Below are 16,542 nucleotides of genomic sequence, written 5' to 3'. Positions count from 1 at the left end.
AGAGGGAAACGAGGCCGTGGGGAGCGCAGGGGCGCGCGTGGCTGCAGCCTGGGCCGCCGGGCGCCTGCAGGTCCGCCCCGGGCCGGGTCAGCTCGCCCACCGCGCGTGAAACCCGAGCCCGGCCCCGCCTCTCGCCGCGCGCGCCCCGGCCCGGCCCGGCCCGGCCCGGCAGGTCCGGGCGGAGCGCTCTGAGTCACCGGAATCTAGGTGGGGCCGGGGCGCCGCGCCCCCGCGGCCTCTTCCCTTTTGTCGCCCTGCCCGCGCTCGCGGGCCACTCTCCGCCGGCGTCCGAGCCCCGCGCGCTCCTCTCCTCCGCGCCGCCCCCGTCGAGATGCTGCGCTGCGGCCTGGCCTGCGAGCGCTGCAGGTGGATCCTGCCCCTGCTCCTGCTCAGCGCCATCGCTTTCGACATTATCGCGCTGGCCGGCCGCGGCTGGCTGCAGTCGAGCGACCACATCCAGACGTCCTCGCTGTGGTGGCGATGCTTCCACGAGGGCGGCGGCAGCGGGTCCGCCGCGGATGGCTGCGAGAGCCTCATGGACTACGGTGAGTGCCTCCGCCCGCCGCCGCCTCCAGGAAGTCCTCTGGGCCGCGGCCAGGCGTGCACCCGCGCCCTGGGAGTGCGCGGCTTTCGGAAGCCTCCCTGTGTGAAGGGACTGGACAGGGTCTGGGATAATAGGTCATTCTAATAATTATAATCATAATCATAATCTGTTTAAAGCCTAGCTTCATGCTTCCGACCTGAACAAAAAGCAGCAGCTTTGAGTGGCCAAAACCAAGCGCAACGCTGGAAGACAGTGGCCCTGGTTCGCTGTTTTTTCGCAGTTTGTAGTTAATATGCAAAAGGTGATTTCAGCCATTTGAAAAGTTTTGATAAGTTGACATAATAAACAAAGTTGTTGTTGTTTTTTTTTTTTTTTGGAGACCTACTGAAATTTCTTCCCATTCTGCCTCCTCTGGTTCTTCTTATGATTAAAATTTAAGTATTAAAATACATGCCTTCCCTAATGTAGGTGTATTATTCGTTAAACTGAACTAAAGTGAAAGCAGCTCTTCCTCCATTAAAAGTTTCAGTCCAAATTTCAGGAGTTAAAATTTCAGTCGATACTGTAGCGTTTACCGCGTCAGCCTAGCTCTTGTTCACTTTTGTCTTGGGGGTGTCTTTCTGGTTTAAGCACGGCCTTGTTGTTCAGAAAAATTTTATTTTAATGTGATTTGAAATCAAAAAGCAAACATATCTTCTACATCAGTGAAATGAAGCAGAGTTGACAAATGTGATATACTGCAGATGGAATATTTTCTATTTCCATAATCATAATCATGGAGGAAGCTTCAGTGCTTAACTTGTTAAAACCTTCACTAGAGGCGAGTGTCGTTTTGTCTGATGTTGGCCCTGCTAACTAGTAGATGTGAAGGACAGTGGGGTCCGCTGTGATTGGCGGTGTGTACGTGTGTGAGGAGGGCGGGGTGCCGGCGAGGAGTGTTGTTTAAGTATGAACGTTATAAGAAGCTTAAAGCCAAATACTACTCAGTGTGACCTTATCAACCGAGTTTAATAGTTCTAAACTGAAGCCACCCTGCCTCTTTTTATTCCCTATTGACTGGATTCTCAACCCCTGACCCTGAAGTGGCCCCGGGCTTTCACAAACTGTTTATTTCTGGAACCCTCTATCAGGGACTTGGCGCTGATTCCTAAGGACTGTGGAATTGTTTGGAAGTTCTCACGGTGAACTTCCCCCCAAAAAGGTGGCATGGTCCTCATTAGCTGGTAATAAAATGTAAAGACTGAATGGAATTCCTGATTTCCTTTAAGTCTGTGTTTTTCCTTTCTTAAAACACAAACAGCACGCCTGCTAGGGTTTGTACTAACTCAGGTCTTTTGGGTTTTTAAAGGGAATTGATTTATTTGAAATAATATATCTGTATATTGGAATTCAGCATGCTGTAGGGGACTTACCGGTCTGCTTAAGTAGATGTGTTTTTAAACAGACTTTGATAATCATACTTCACGCCAAAGACTAACAGACCCAAAGAACACTCAGCAATCTTCCACATATTAAGAAAGAAGGAGGCTAGTTAGTGCCGGGAAGGAATAGGGCTGCTGGCAGAACCCGGATCAGCACTGACTGTTGCTGGGACGCCATCTAGCCTGCAAGGCTCTGGCTGTGACCACAGCCCTCTTGTGAAACATGCACAATGCAGTTTTTATTTTTCTTGACTTGCAGGATGAACTCACCTTTCTAGGGTGTGGCTCTTCCAACCTCAGACTCACATAATGCTTTGTATATAGAAGGGAGACAGCAGGTTTTGTTTCTCAGTTTAATTTTTTAATTAGTGTGTGCGTGTGAAGTTGGTAGAGAAATTGGTCTTTGGAAAAGTTCAGTTTTCCAGGTGATGCAGCAAGACTGATTTTCATAAATGAGCTGTGGTTTTCACACCCCAGTGTAGTTATTCCCATGACCTTTGCAAAGACAATTGAGTGCCAATAATGTATTAGATGTGGCTTTAGCTCAAGACCGAGAGTCAAATCATGACGGCAGAATCCACTGTCACTAGGTGATCATAGGAAGGAGAAAATAGATAGGCATTCACCAGGAGAGGTCCATCTCAGGCTATTTTAAGTCAAAGATGAGTTGGAGTGTTTATCACACTTCACGCTCCATCTCCTGACATGGACTATTACTTAGTTTTGCCTCATAAATGTAGCATTTGTGTATTTCTACACTGTAGGGTGATGATCTAGGCATCTCTGATCCCTGGAGATTTTCAGATAGCCTCAATAAGGCCTTGCTGACAACAAAATGCTTACACTACTTTACCTAAAATGTGGTAAGCAGTTTACACAGACTCCCACGTACGTATAAACACATCGAGGAGTAAAGTTGACGGCTCTAATTAAAATGATATATCAATATAGAGAGTTGAGCTGGGACATGTATTTTTTTTTAATTTCTTGATATGTTCTAGAAAATAAACATTGTGATTTACCATTGTAACTAAGAAAGTTTACCTTTTTATTACAAAGTGCTTGACCATCTCTTTTATTAATTGATATTCATAACATTAATACATTAATTTTGGTAATGGTACAGGTTATTCTGGCAATATTGGCAATAATACTAAATGATATAGACTTTTAAAAAATAAAAGTAGTTTCTTTTTTACATTAATATTAATGTAAAATTAATATTAATATTAATGTAAAAAGCCACAAGAACATAATCTCAAAATGAAGTCCCTTAAGTTGGTTGAATTTAGCCTAATATAAATCTATTAACTTCATATTTATTTTTCTAATTTCTTGTACATTTAAAAATTGTAAAGTAAATGACCTAAAAATATTTCGTATACTACTCTGATTCACTGAGTTACCCAAGGCTGATTTCATATTTAAAAAAAACAACATTCAGTACATTCCAATGTTAATATTAATATTAATGTAAAAAGCAAAATATTATTTTTATCACCATTATTAACAGTCAAAATAATTTCAGATTACCATATCACCTCATTTTTTTCCTATAAATGAACCAAATTACATGGCCGAATATGTTATTTTCATGATAGTAATAACTAAATAAATACCAATCTTTACAAATACTTGTTTGAATTTATTAAACATCATGGCTTATATTCCTCAAAACAAGAAAATATAGACTTGAATATTAAAATGGCCATTCAGTTTCATATCTAAATAACATGCAGAATTAAATTCGAAGGCATGTTCACATGTGCTATTTTTGCACTACTGGCAGTTTCTCTCCCAGTTTTAAGAAAAAATACAACAGGAGGGTATTTTAAGCATCAGAGAAATACAGTTCAAGTCCCAAGCAAGCTTCAGCTTGTCAGGGTGGAGAATAATGGAGATGAGTTTATGCACCAAGAATGAAAGTGGGGGGAGGGGGTAATGTTGAAGAGCTTTTGCCTTGGATCTGGACAGAAAAGCAGAGCCTCGTTTTTTACCAAAGTAGCCACAGAATGCACTGAACATTTATTTTTATTATTATTATTATTATTATTATTATTATTATATGAAATCAGCCTTGGGTAACTCAGTGAATCAGAGTAGTAGATGAAATATTTTTAGGTCATTTACCTTACGATTTTTAAATGTACAAGAAATTAGAAAAATAAATATGAAATTAATAGATTTATCTTAGGCAAAATTCAACTTAAGGGACTTCATTTTGAGATTACGTTCTTGTGGCTTTTGGCAGGGGACAGGGTGAGGTATTAAAATATTCTTGTTTTATGAAATTAGGCATTAGTAGGTAGATTACTCTTTGTGGGCATGTGTTCACTTCCTTACATAGCAAAATAAAAAGTTGGCCACTCTCAGTTCATTTTCATAGTTAAATATATATATATCTCCATGAAATCTAGAAGTCTAGGAACCAGGTACATAGTGCAGTTTATACCACATTTGCTGCACTTAGCATTAACCACCCCAGTAAAGACACAGAGTCCTAGATGTTAGAATTAGAAAGGAATGAGAGCTTACCTATTCAAGCCTTTGCCAAATGCTCTCAACACCCCCCAGGACTGAGCTGAATTGCTTCCAATTGTTCAGCGACTTAATTCCATTCTCTCTCAATGTTCCTATTCAAGCCTTTGCCAAATGCTCTCAACACCCCCCAGGACTGAGCTGAATTGCTTCCAATTGTTCAGCGACTTAATTCCATTCTCTCTCAATGCTACTTGTTTAAAAGTACTTTTTGGTTAAAACAGTACTGCTCTCATACCTTCTTCTACTGATAAAGCCGAAATGTGCTGCCCTGTACATTCTACTTTCCAACCTTCTTCTGTCTGACAGACTTTTAAATATTTACGGGTAGGTCCTAAATTCGCTGCTGCTGTTTATCTTGTGTGATTTCCCTGTTTTCACATCTTCCTATGTAGAATGGTTTTCCCACTCAGACTATAAAAGACGACCCTCCAGGGGTATCATAGTTCTATTAAAACACCACAGTAAAAAGTTATCATCTGGCTCCGTTTCAGGAGAAAATGCAGAGCATGTAAAGAATCCCGCAATTATGGAGTGCTCTCTTTTGAGACCACGCCATTCCTCCTTTAAGCCACCCCTTCTGCCTTTCACAACTTCCGCAAAATTTCTTCTGTCTATGTAGATTGTTTTGGAAGCCTGTTAGGACTTGTCCTGTAGATATCTGCTACTCAACGGGTTGCAGGCCAGCAGTGTCAGCGTTACCTGGGAGGTTATTGGACACTCAGTGTCTCAGGTCCACCTACTGAATCAGAATTTGTATTTGCATGAGATCCGCAGGTGATTAGTAAGCACTTTTAAGTTTCAGAAGCACTGACCTGTATTCCTGTAGATTACCGACTCATTGAACATGCAGCAGTCTTTTTGAATTTATTATGCACTTATGCTTATATTTATTTGTAGTGGGATCTTTATTTTTTCAATTACAGTTTTATCCAATTTCCAGTTCTGCTCATGTAGAATATAAAGAACCCTATAGAAACAATGTGAATAGAGTTCACATTAAAGAACCCTATAGAAACAATATGAAAAATCTGACAAAATCTCAGATTCAGTAGGTGGGGCCTTCGGTATTAATAAATGAATCCTTTTTTTGCTCTTTTCTTAACAGTTGACCTTACTGGTCATTTTCTAGCTGTATTTGCCTTATAACATTGTATTTTGGTATGTAATCTCTGGAAAAAGATATAGCATTTATCTTCATATAAAAAAAGTTCAAAACATTTCCTAGGAAGAACATGTTGTTGATTTAATGTTGAATCTTCAAAGACAGAGCAAAATTTGATAAGCCATTCTTCATCTAAATGGATCTTTAATGAATCTTATTTAAAAATGAATTTATAATTCTGCTGGTTTCTTTTATAACATGAGCTTCTCCAAGTGGTATTTAGAAAATAAACTTAGGACATAATAAATTATTTTTATAAAACACCAAATTTATCTTCCCTTAAGGAAACAAAACAAACAAAAATCTTTCCTACACAGAAACTGTTTACCTGGAATACTGTATGCTTTTGTAGCCTCAATCCAGAGAATGATAATTGACGATGAGAATCCTGCCCACTCACCTACACACACACAAACACAATTAGGAAAGGCAATAAAATTTAAAGTGCATAAAATGATAATGAAAGACAGACTCATCTTCAGAATAGATCAAAGACAGTCTGCCCCTGAAGAACTGAGGGCTGTCTGTTGAATCATGGAAGAAGCAGCTTTAAGACAAGTTTTAAAAAATAGATATTTTCCATTAGAGTTGGTGAATGTGGTATGGTTTAGAACATATTATAAAATAAAAATATAAATAGTTCCCAAAAGATCTGGGTAAATTTGTAGATATTAGGCTCATTCTGGGTAACGAAGTGAAACCAAAGGTATTTAGGGTATAGACTTCTCAAAATTTGTGTCATGGGGAATTGTCATGTCCTGAGTCTACATGGCTTTTGGGCCCCTTCTCAGATAGAATAATATTGGCCTGGGAGACCATGCTCAGATGGTAGGTTCCATCTCATTGTTTTATAGCAAAATGTTCATTGCCATGAGAAGGAGCTTGCCTTACCTGTCATTCATCAGTCAGAATAGAATCTTCACAACTATGCCAAGATTTGTCTTAAGTGAAGTTACAGGAGTCAGTGTGGGTGTTCCCATGATGAGGAGCAGGTTTTACAGGTCTACTTGCAAGACAGCCTTTGTCAAGACAAATGCTCTTAATTCTCTACTTTGATGACTCAGAGCATTTTAAATAAATGAGATGTTAACTGTGCTGATTTAACACAACCTAGGAAAAGTTCTTAAAATGGTCTGTGCTTGTATTTATGTTTACCTCCTAGCTTTAGGTTAGGTGAGTTCGCTTACTATTTATTTTAATTCCTTTCAAGTACCTTAAACTAAGCATAAATCACACCTCATCTATAATGTTAGAAAAAGTAACAATAGCCATAATTAACATATCATTCTTTATCAAATCGACAGGTAAGATTATTGATTTTACTCTTTATAGCAATATCATACCTAATTTATTTAGCTATACTTTTAAAATCTTAAGCTGGGATAGGAAAGTTTGGTTATTGAAATAAGTTCCTTGTTAGGATTTTTCTGTTTTTATTGAAAACTCAGATTCTACTATGTTTCTGTTCCTCAGTATGTTTATATAGGTATGTTGCTATTCGCTGCACAGTTTCAAACCTATGAACGCAAAAGGAAAAATCAGTGTCTGCCTATTTGAATTAATGATTAGATTTAATTGAATTTAATGATTTGCTGTAGCTATAAAAAAAATCTATAGCAAGGAGGGTGTAATTGGCAGGGGCTGGCACATACTGAAAGTTATATGCTCTTTTGGGCAGTGCTGCATCTGTTCTTATAAGGAGGTTAATCATCTATCTTAGTTTTCAAACTTTAGTATGGATGTAAGGAATACCAGTAAAATGCAGATTCCTAGACATTACCCCTCGAGCTCTGATTTGGTAGGTCTGAGGGAGGTATAAGAATCTGAATTTTTAATAATGTCCACTGATGATTTTGACTCCGTGGTGTATGGGCTAGAATTTCAGACAGTCGAATTAATGTTCTTTTTAAAGCATGATTCCTCTTTTCTTGAAAGTTACCTTTTTTGAAGTACAAGGCAAAAGTTAGAGAAGAGACTCGATTTCACTTTTTGACTTTATTCATTTCTATTTTAAAAGAAAACATTTGTATTTTTACCTGGTCTTAAAATCTCTTACTGATCTCACAGGAAGAGGAGGAGGATTTGGAGGGAAGTAGTAAAAAATTATAAATGTAAAACTAGGCCCACTCATGTACTGTCTCAGCCCCATCCTGACTGTTGCTACTAGAATGTAATTTGTGTGGAAATGTGGTATTCGAGCATATAAAAGTGTATCTTCTCCTTAATTCATGAATCTAGAGGACGATCTGGAGGGATAGTAGGGGCTGGAGAAGGGAACTTAGCTGAGGTTTGCATAGAACGGATTAAAATTCAAAACTGCAGTAAATGACAAAAACAATCTTTATGTGACCATGCAGAACCTTGTGAATGTAGAATTAAGTGAAAATGAGATACTGGAGAAAAGTCATAGGAATATAGGAGGAACTTTTGGCGCTCTGTGACTTTTCACACAAAAACTCTCATCTTTACAATAACCTTGAAATAAGGCATTTTTGGCCTTGGTTAACAGATGTGCAAACTCACAGTGGCTAATAGGAGCAAGAAGCAGGCTGTAAATGAGGTCCAGCTGGCTCCAAAACCGTACTCTTTATGCTATCCCATATCTTTAACTCCGACCCATCAAATGACCCAGAATTAAGTGAGGGTAAACTCGTCAGCTGAGCTATGTCAGAATAGAAGTAAAACCAGGGCAGAGGTGCACGTGACCCTCCTTTTCAAATGCAATAAAGAGTAATAAGTTAAGAATGCATGTTCATCCATTCATTCATTAATAGATGGGGATGTCCATACCGTAGAATATTTTTTGGCTATAAAAGGGAATGACGCACCTTGAAAACATTATGCTAGATGAAAGAAGACAATCACGTAAAGCCACATAGTATATGATTCCATTTATTTGAAATGTCCAGAAGGCAAATTTATCGGGACAGAAAGTAGATTAGTGGTTGCCAGAAGCTGGAGGAAAGGGGGAATGGGAATTGACTGCTAATGGACGTGGGTTTTTTGGCGGGGAGGGTGAGTGATGAAAATGTTGGTATTGTTAGTGGTGATGATTGTACAACCCCGTGGATATAGTAGAAACCACTGAATTGTATACTCAGAAAGGGTGAATTTTATGGTGTATAAATTATATCTCGAAAAAAGAGTCATGTTTTTGGATTCAGACAGACTCTAAATCAAACTCTGCCTAAGTCACTTACGAGCTATGACAGGTTATTTGAACTCTCAAAGCCTTACTGTAGCCTCCTTTCTAAAGAAATGATAATGGCACGAACCTTAAAAACGTGGTTGTGAGGACTCAGTGAACTAGAGATGTCAAGTTCTTAGTCCAGTGCCTGGCACAAAGCAATTTCTTCATAAATGTTACTCTTACCTCTTGTGTGAAGAAATTTTAAAAATCAGAGCAGATTAAACAATAAGACTTATCGGCTAGAATGGTTAGCCTGAGTTCATGGTTCTTCCAGGTTCCACAGGTGCAGGGTAGCATGACACAGGGCTGGGGGCGCTCCTGTGATCCTCAAACCTAGAACTCAATTTCTACCTCATCCTCATTGGTTTTATGGCCGATATCAGTAATTAAGAACTCTTGTGCAATACATTCTGAATACTTAAGAAGTTTCAAATTTAGACAGAAATCGAGGCCTGTCTGAACGTGTTATAAAAAAAAAAAAATCACAGCTACTTTTCCATTAAATTTTTTTATTTTACATCTCTGCCTATTCTTGGGTTTATGTTTTCAAAGAATATTCTTGCACGGAACCAACCGTTGATATGAAACACAAAAACCTTTTAAAGGTTTTTGAAACACTTCCTAAAGAGATTGTAAAATCTCTTTATGTTTATTATGGTCAAGTTGTGTGAGGACTTGAGTGAACCCTTTAATATACCAGTTTATATGGCAGTTTATTAAGTGAGAAATGGTTTAATAAAGTTTAACTTTCATCTCAGAGATAAAACATTTGGTCAAAAACCGAGGGGAGAAGGCCTTACTGCTTTATCAGTATGTTAATGTCCTAGACAGGAACTGCCCATTCTCTGCTTGAAATAGGGAGATGCTAAAGTATCGTCAAAAGAAAAACTGTCCTTCCACACAAATATATAATTAGTAGAGAGAAAAAAATCATATCGTTACGTTGATAAGTGATGCTAAATTTGGTCTGTCTGTCTTATTAATGGCCGTTTCTCTTTCCTCGCAGCGTGGGGAAGAGCCGCTGCTGCCATGCTCTTCTGCGGCTTTATCATCCTGGTGATCTGCTTCATCCTCTCCTTCTTTGCCCTCTGCGGACCCCAAATGCTTGTCTTCCTGAGAGTGATTGGAGGCCTCCTGGCCCTGGCTGGTAAGACTTTGTGTCATCCGCTCTTCATTCATACCTTCCATGAACATTACTATAATAATTTCCTAACCACAAAGAAGATTCCTGACAATTATAGTTCCTGATCTATTCTCAGAAAATGTATCACCTAGGGCAGAATTAACAGAGGAGAGTATGCGTTTTAAGACCCAGATCCCTTTTCTCCTGTGTCTCTATGCGCCCTATCCAAGCAAGGTTGTCACTCTGTATACTACTCTTATAGGTGACCCCATGTCCAGTGACTCCACCCCACCCCAAGGGACCAGGACTAAGCCCTGGAAGTGCAGTGTCTCCATAGTGGGCCCAGCATTGGCCTCCTGTGAGCCCCATGCTGAGGGGCTGGAATGTCCCAGAGCCATTGTACTTGTTGAAGGAGTTTTGTAGTGGGATAAAAGGTTTTCTGCAATGGGAGTAGGGTTCCCAGGAGAGGCCAGATCTGGAATTGCCTCATTGCCAGTGCTAGGGGACTAGAAATTGAGTTTATGTAGGGGGGTGCAGCTCAGAGTGAACATTTATTAATGGAATACAAGAACTAAGAACCTAGGCAAGAATTATGTGAAATTTTAGGCAGGCACCTGGCACTAGCGGAATCTGTGAAAGAAGGACCCCAGCGACAGAGCTGGTTTTAGGTGCAAAACTGGATTTCCTGAGGAGGGGAAAGGAGAAGGTGGCTAATAAGGCAAAGCGAGGTCACAGGCCATTTTTCAAAACAACAGCTCAGGCTCATGAGAGCAAAGCAGAAATCCAGCTGCAGACCTGGGATACAAATAGAAAGTGAGCAGAAGCCTTGTGACTAGAAGGATCCACGAGGTCAAGCATAAGCCCAGAGGGAGACCCTTTGTGCCAGGTTCCCTGAGCTTAGAAAAGTTGTTTGCAGAGCCGAGGGCAGGACAAGTGAGGGGCGGAAAGGCCCCGTCTGAGAGGAAGGGGAACCAACCAGGGCAGGCCTTGCCACCTCCTGTACATTTAAAACTTACTCTTCATTAAAATAAAGATTATTCTCCTATTCTTCATGTTTAAAAAAAAATTTTTTTTTTGAATAATGTTCTAAAATCGGAAGTGACTCGGAATCAGAAAAGATACAAAAAACCTTGTTGAACTTCACTTTGACTTTTATTAGTTAAAATTTATAAGACCTTATCAAAGAAATACATTTGATATCTCTTCCTCTCACATGTCTTAGAAGACTAGATGAATGCTTATTTACATCACCTTTAAAAATAATGCACTAGGACGTTAACGTTTGTCAAAAAACCTAGTAAATATCATATGATTCAGCAGTCCTACTTCTAGGTCTGTCCCCAAAAGAACTGAAAGCAGAGACTTGAACAGACATTTGTATACCCATTATTCACAGTAGCCAAAAAGTGGAAAAAAACCAAGCTGTTCATCAACGGATAAATGGATAAACATAATTTGATAAAATTACAACAGAATGTTATTCAGCTCATAAAAAGGAATAAAGTTTTGATAGATGCTACAATGTGGATGGACCTTGAAAACAATAAGGTAGATACGGAAGGACAAATATTTTATGATTTCACTTATATGAAGTACCTGGAGTAGGCAAATTTTATAGAGACAGAAAGTAGATTAGAGGTTACTGGGGGCCAAAGTGGGGGGTAATGGGGATAGAATTTATTTTGAGGGTATTGAAAAGTTTCAGGTGTAGATAGTAGTGATGGTTATACAATATTATAAATGTATTTAATGCCACTGAATTGTATACTTAACAAATGGTTAAAATGATAAATATTATGTTGTGTATATTTTGCCACAATTAAAAAAAAAATCCCGTATGACTCTTTTGTCCGTCTTAAACCATTAAGATCTGGCAATGGCCATCGTGAACTGACAGGGCTGCAGAAGTTGTAAAGAAAACTAGTTGTTGTGAGCATCAGAAGATAAACAACTTAGTCGTCCTGCTCAATTCTGTGTTCTTATTTTACCATTTAAAACTCCTATGCTCCTTTAGAGTGTGACAAGTAGAATGGGAAATGTGTACAGAAGGAAAAAGCCTAGAAATCTCAATACATTTTTAGTGGTAATAATACTTAATTAGGCCCACTTGATGTTTAAGATATATTTCACAGCAATAGTTATTTTTAAATTTTATATATATTATTGGGTTAGGATCAGAAAAATTAAGCACTCATACAATTTAGATTTTGCAGAAATTGATCCAAACCAGTAGAACTTCATATACGATGAACCAAAATGGGTAAATCACAATCTTGAGCATTTATGACTAGGCAAAATTAGAGAATAACAAAGAAGGATTGCTTTCACTTACACGATATTTTCCAATAACTGACAAAGTTAACTAATAAGAGTTTGCCACTTAAGGTATCTGAGAAGCAGAGAAATATTTAAGATCTGCACCAAGACTTCCCTTTATAAATTGCCAGAGAAGAATATTTTGGGTTGAGAAATAGAAGCAACAGATCAAGATGCGGCAACATCTACAGCCTTTCTAGCAATTAAAAAAAAAAAAAAAAAGAAAAGAAAAAGAAAGGTACTTTAGGAGTTTATCAGTGGAGCCAGTAGAGAAAATTAAAGTGAAAGAAAACGTGGTGGTGAGGACTGTACACTCCCAGCCGGCCCCTCCTCGTGGAGAGTAATGTACAGAGCTCAAAGCTTCTCGCCCCTTTGATATGGCAGTGTATATATGACACGTGAAGTCAAAAAAATGCAGAACGTAGCACAGCATGTACACACTCATTATCGCTTTATAGAAATAAAACATGTTCATTGAAAAAGACTGTAAAAGGTTAAGCTCTTTCTATTTTTTATTTTTAAGTGGCTTAAAATGTGAATATGAATAATAATAATTGTAATAATACGACTCTTGTACCAAAAAGGTTAGAAATCTTGACTTTTTTTTTTAAATTTTTTTATTTTTATTTTTTATTTAGGACCTCCCTCACACTTCTCCAAAGTCCTATTCCTCTCTTGTATATCTTTTCCCTGAGCCTGGAATGCTCCTTCCCCTGCCCTCTCTCTGTTTCTGTTTATTCTTCAGCTTCTCACTTCCTTTAGCAGGCTTTTCTAGTCATTTTCCACATGGACAATTTGCATCATCTGTTCGTTTAGTCATTCATTTATTGGATGAATATCCCAATGGTGTATTTTTGAATATAGAGTGATGTATGTGTGTGCGCACACACGTATATGTGTGTATATATCTACATATTATTTTGCTAACTATGCCTTTGACATAGGAAATACAAAGATGAATAATAATAGATTCTTTGTTACCATCCTGCTTTCCTTTACCACGGTTTCGCACTTTTGACTTCAATATATATAATGCTTGCACGTGGACTATAGAGTGATTCTCTAATAATTTTCTGTCTCTATTTCATATATTCAGTATTCAGCTTAGTGCCAGGTATCTCTGACACACAAAATTTAATAATCTTTTTTGGCTCATGGTTAACTAGGTACGCAAGCTCCTTTCATTAGCATTGTTTAGGTGGATTTAATACTTGTTTAAAGGTAAAAACATTGTGGAAGAGGGAGTTAATCTGTTGTTCCTATGCATTCGTTCATTCGGGCATGCACGCATTTATACTTTGGGATTTTGTTTCTTCCCTGTAGCTGTGTTCCAGATCATCTCCCTGGTAATTTACCCAGTGAAGTACACCCAGACCTTCGACCTTCATCTCAACCCTGCTGTCACTTACATCTATAACTGGGCCTATGGCTTTGGGTGGGCAGCCACAATTATCCTGATTGGCTGTGCCTTCTTCTTCTGCTGCCTCCCCAACTACGAAGACGACCTCCTGGGCAATGCGAAGCCCAGGTATTTCTACACATCCGCCTGAGGTGGGGAAGGCACTACTGCCAGAATGGATTACAGAAGAAAAAGCTATTCTCCCCAGAATACTCGGAACCTATTTTGGAGAGCACTGTTTATATTATTGGACTAGTTGAAATGGCAAAATAATTTGGGAGAAAATATTTCTTAAATGAGGTTAGAGTTTCATAGTCATCTTTTATACATGTTGTATAAACAAAACCTACTTATTTGAACTAATTACCTACAACATGCCAATATTCCTTAATATCTATCCATACAATTTATACTGCATTTGTACAAGGATAGGAATATGAAACTTACAATTTTATAAGGTAAAAATGAGAAGGCTTCAAAGATTTAAGTAATCTGATCAAGTGCCTGTTTTTCCAAGGTTAAATAGACCGTATCTTTAGAAAGAAGAGAAAAATATTCGTAAAAAATGTCAGCAACCAAATATTCTAAAAATATATATATTTTTTCCAGATTTCAGCTACTTAAAGAAGCAAAAGTTTTCTAAATGCATATTATTTGTAAGAATTTCTAATTACTAGTCTAAAGAATTGACTTTTTTCTAAGCATCACTTTATATATATGTCATTCAGGAATGTATTCCTTCATGGCCAAAACCTGTTGCAGTAAGGCCTCCTTATGTAGGGAAGTTTTCTCTTCTAAAGTAGTTTTTAGGGTTGGGGTATGGGAAAAATGATATGTTAATCTGTACTGTTTTGTGTCTATATGTTCAGAACCAAAGTTGATTGAGTTGAAAGATGGACCACGTCTAATTCATCATGACTGATAGATATGATTAGGTTGTGCAATAAAACATTAGGAAGGCAATTCCTATTACAAAAGTAACATTGAAACAACCTGAAGAGAAGGAATGGCTTGAATATTTCCTCTCAGTTGACTGGGCTCTAATCATATAGACACAGTTTCTGATAGATAGGTAGCAACTGTAAGCAAAAACTTAAATGTAGTCTAAAACCTGGTCTTCCTAGATAAAACAGATTTAAAATATCTGATGTAAAACATGCAACAGGAGAGTTCGAGGATGCGAGATCTTCGAATGGAAAATATATGATATATCACATGGATTATTATTATTTTTTTTACCATTTGTACTTCCATAAGGAAAACCAATTCATATGATATATATCAAATTTTTATTTGGTAAGTTGCAGAATAAGCAATTACAGTTTTTATTATGAGCTTTTCCCAATAAACCAGGTTTTCTAATCTTGTTTCCAGTTTGCAGTTCTTTGGCTTTCTTTTCTTTTCTTTTTTTTTTCTTTTAAATTTCAAATCTGGGGAAGGGAATTTTTAAAAAATGCTTTGAGTGTGGTAGGAAAAACATTTGGATAAAGTGAAAAGTTGCTTCCTCCTTGAGATGTAATCTTCATATAGAAGGTGGGACAGCCAGCTTTCTCTTCTTCTCCCCTTGTCCGCTTTCCCATCATTTGGTAGTTTTTCCCTACTATGTGTCACAGGTGAATTCCATTATGTTGTATGTAATGTGAAGAAGGGCTGCAGAGTGGCATGGTGGGAGAAGGGACATATTTCTTCTTAGTGCTGTTAGCCCTTCGGTCCTTAGCAACGAATCTTTTCCTATGCTTCTCAAAATAAGAAGGGAATGTTTCTCATCATAAATTTAGAAGAATGTGGTCTTGGTGATTATTTACAAACACACAATTTTTTTTTAAAATTTTGTGACCGATAGAGGATTTGAAGTGGTAACTAACAATGTTAAAAATGACATCTTCCAAAAATATAACACAGCTAATTCAAGAAGTTAATAGATATCTTGAGATTAAGAAACCAGGTCTCCCCCTTGTATATAAAAATGACTCGGATACAAGGTTCTCTAAGACATACACTCTTGCCTTTGAGTTTTCTTTTCCCATGCAACTGTCCTCTTCCCCGCCTCAATAAATAACACACTATATCCTAATGATGCACATTTAGGAAAAATACAACTTCCTGGGACCAGCGATCTAATGTAACAGAAGCATTTCAAACGGAAACATTTGGGACAAAGACACATTAAATATTATTTTCGCTAAAATGTTCCTCTTCTTTTAGCCTTGTTCACATGTAGAGATCCTCTATTTCTTGGTTCACATTCACCAAGACAAATGCCTTTATGTCATAAATACAGCAGATTCTGGAGAGTAATGAAGAATTTGACTGAGAAACCATGAGAAGACTAACAATGCATTGTATGGGATTTCCCATGGTAAAGCTGAGGTGGTTTTTGGCTCTGTAATTATATTAAGAGTCACCACCCTTTAAATAAGCAGTTCTAGGTTCCCAAGCAATTATCTCACAGTCACACTATAAGTAGCCAGATATTCAAAGTGCCATTTACTATTGATTGTCACAAAGAATATGTCAAAGTCTTTCAGTTGTCACACAAGGTAACTATGGAGTGTAATTATTTTTAGCTGCAAAATCATGCACTACTAGACTGACAGTTTGATAAGCTTTCCTTTATTTTTTTTTAAGGAAATGAAAACAATGGGAGAATATAAGTCATAATAACTTAATTAGGTTGGTTTTTGCTACAGACTGCTGAAAGACAGTCCTATTAATATAATATACATGAATGCTGAATTGACTTGTTTTGTTTCTCTAGGCATAACTGAAAAGGGCATATCTGAGTCTCATTCCAACGTTGGCTCTTGTTAGCTAAGCAAGCTCGAGAAGTTCACCTCTCCACTGGT

The 16,542-nt window shown here is 38.0% G+C and overlaps 1 protein-coding gene across 1 annotated transcript; it reads left to right on the top strand.

The window, feature by feature from the left end:
- The first annotated feature begins 245 nt into the window (after positions 1–245).
- Positions 246–15,070, top strand: LOC107503877 (p53 apoptosis effector related to PMP22). The gene is made up of 3 exons (XM_016132698.2): positions 246–545; positions 9,865–10,005; positions 13,621–15,070. Exons 1-3 carry the CDS (start codon positions 332–334, stop codon positions 13,845–13,847), a joined length of 582 nt encoding a protein of 193 aa, XP_015988184.1. The 5' UTR covers positions 246–331; the 3' UTR covers positions 13,848–15,070.
- Positions 15,071–16,542: the final 1,472 nt, after the last annotated feature.

The sequence above is a fragment of the Rousettus aegyptiacus genome, unplaced genomic scaffold (assembly GCF_014176215.1).
Source record: "Rousettus aegyptiacus isolate mRouAeg1 unplaced genomic scaffold, mRouAeg1.p scaffold_m13_p_1, whole genome shotgun sequence".
Classification (NCBI taxonomy): domain Eukaryota; kingdom Metazoa; phylum Chordata; class Mammalia; order Chiroptera; family Pteropodidae; genus Rousettus; species Rousettus aegyptiacus.
Note: the sequence above shows the minus strand (reverse complement) of the source record. Positions and strands in the feature narration are given on the sequence as shown.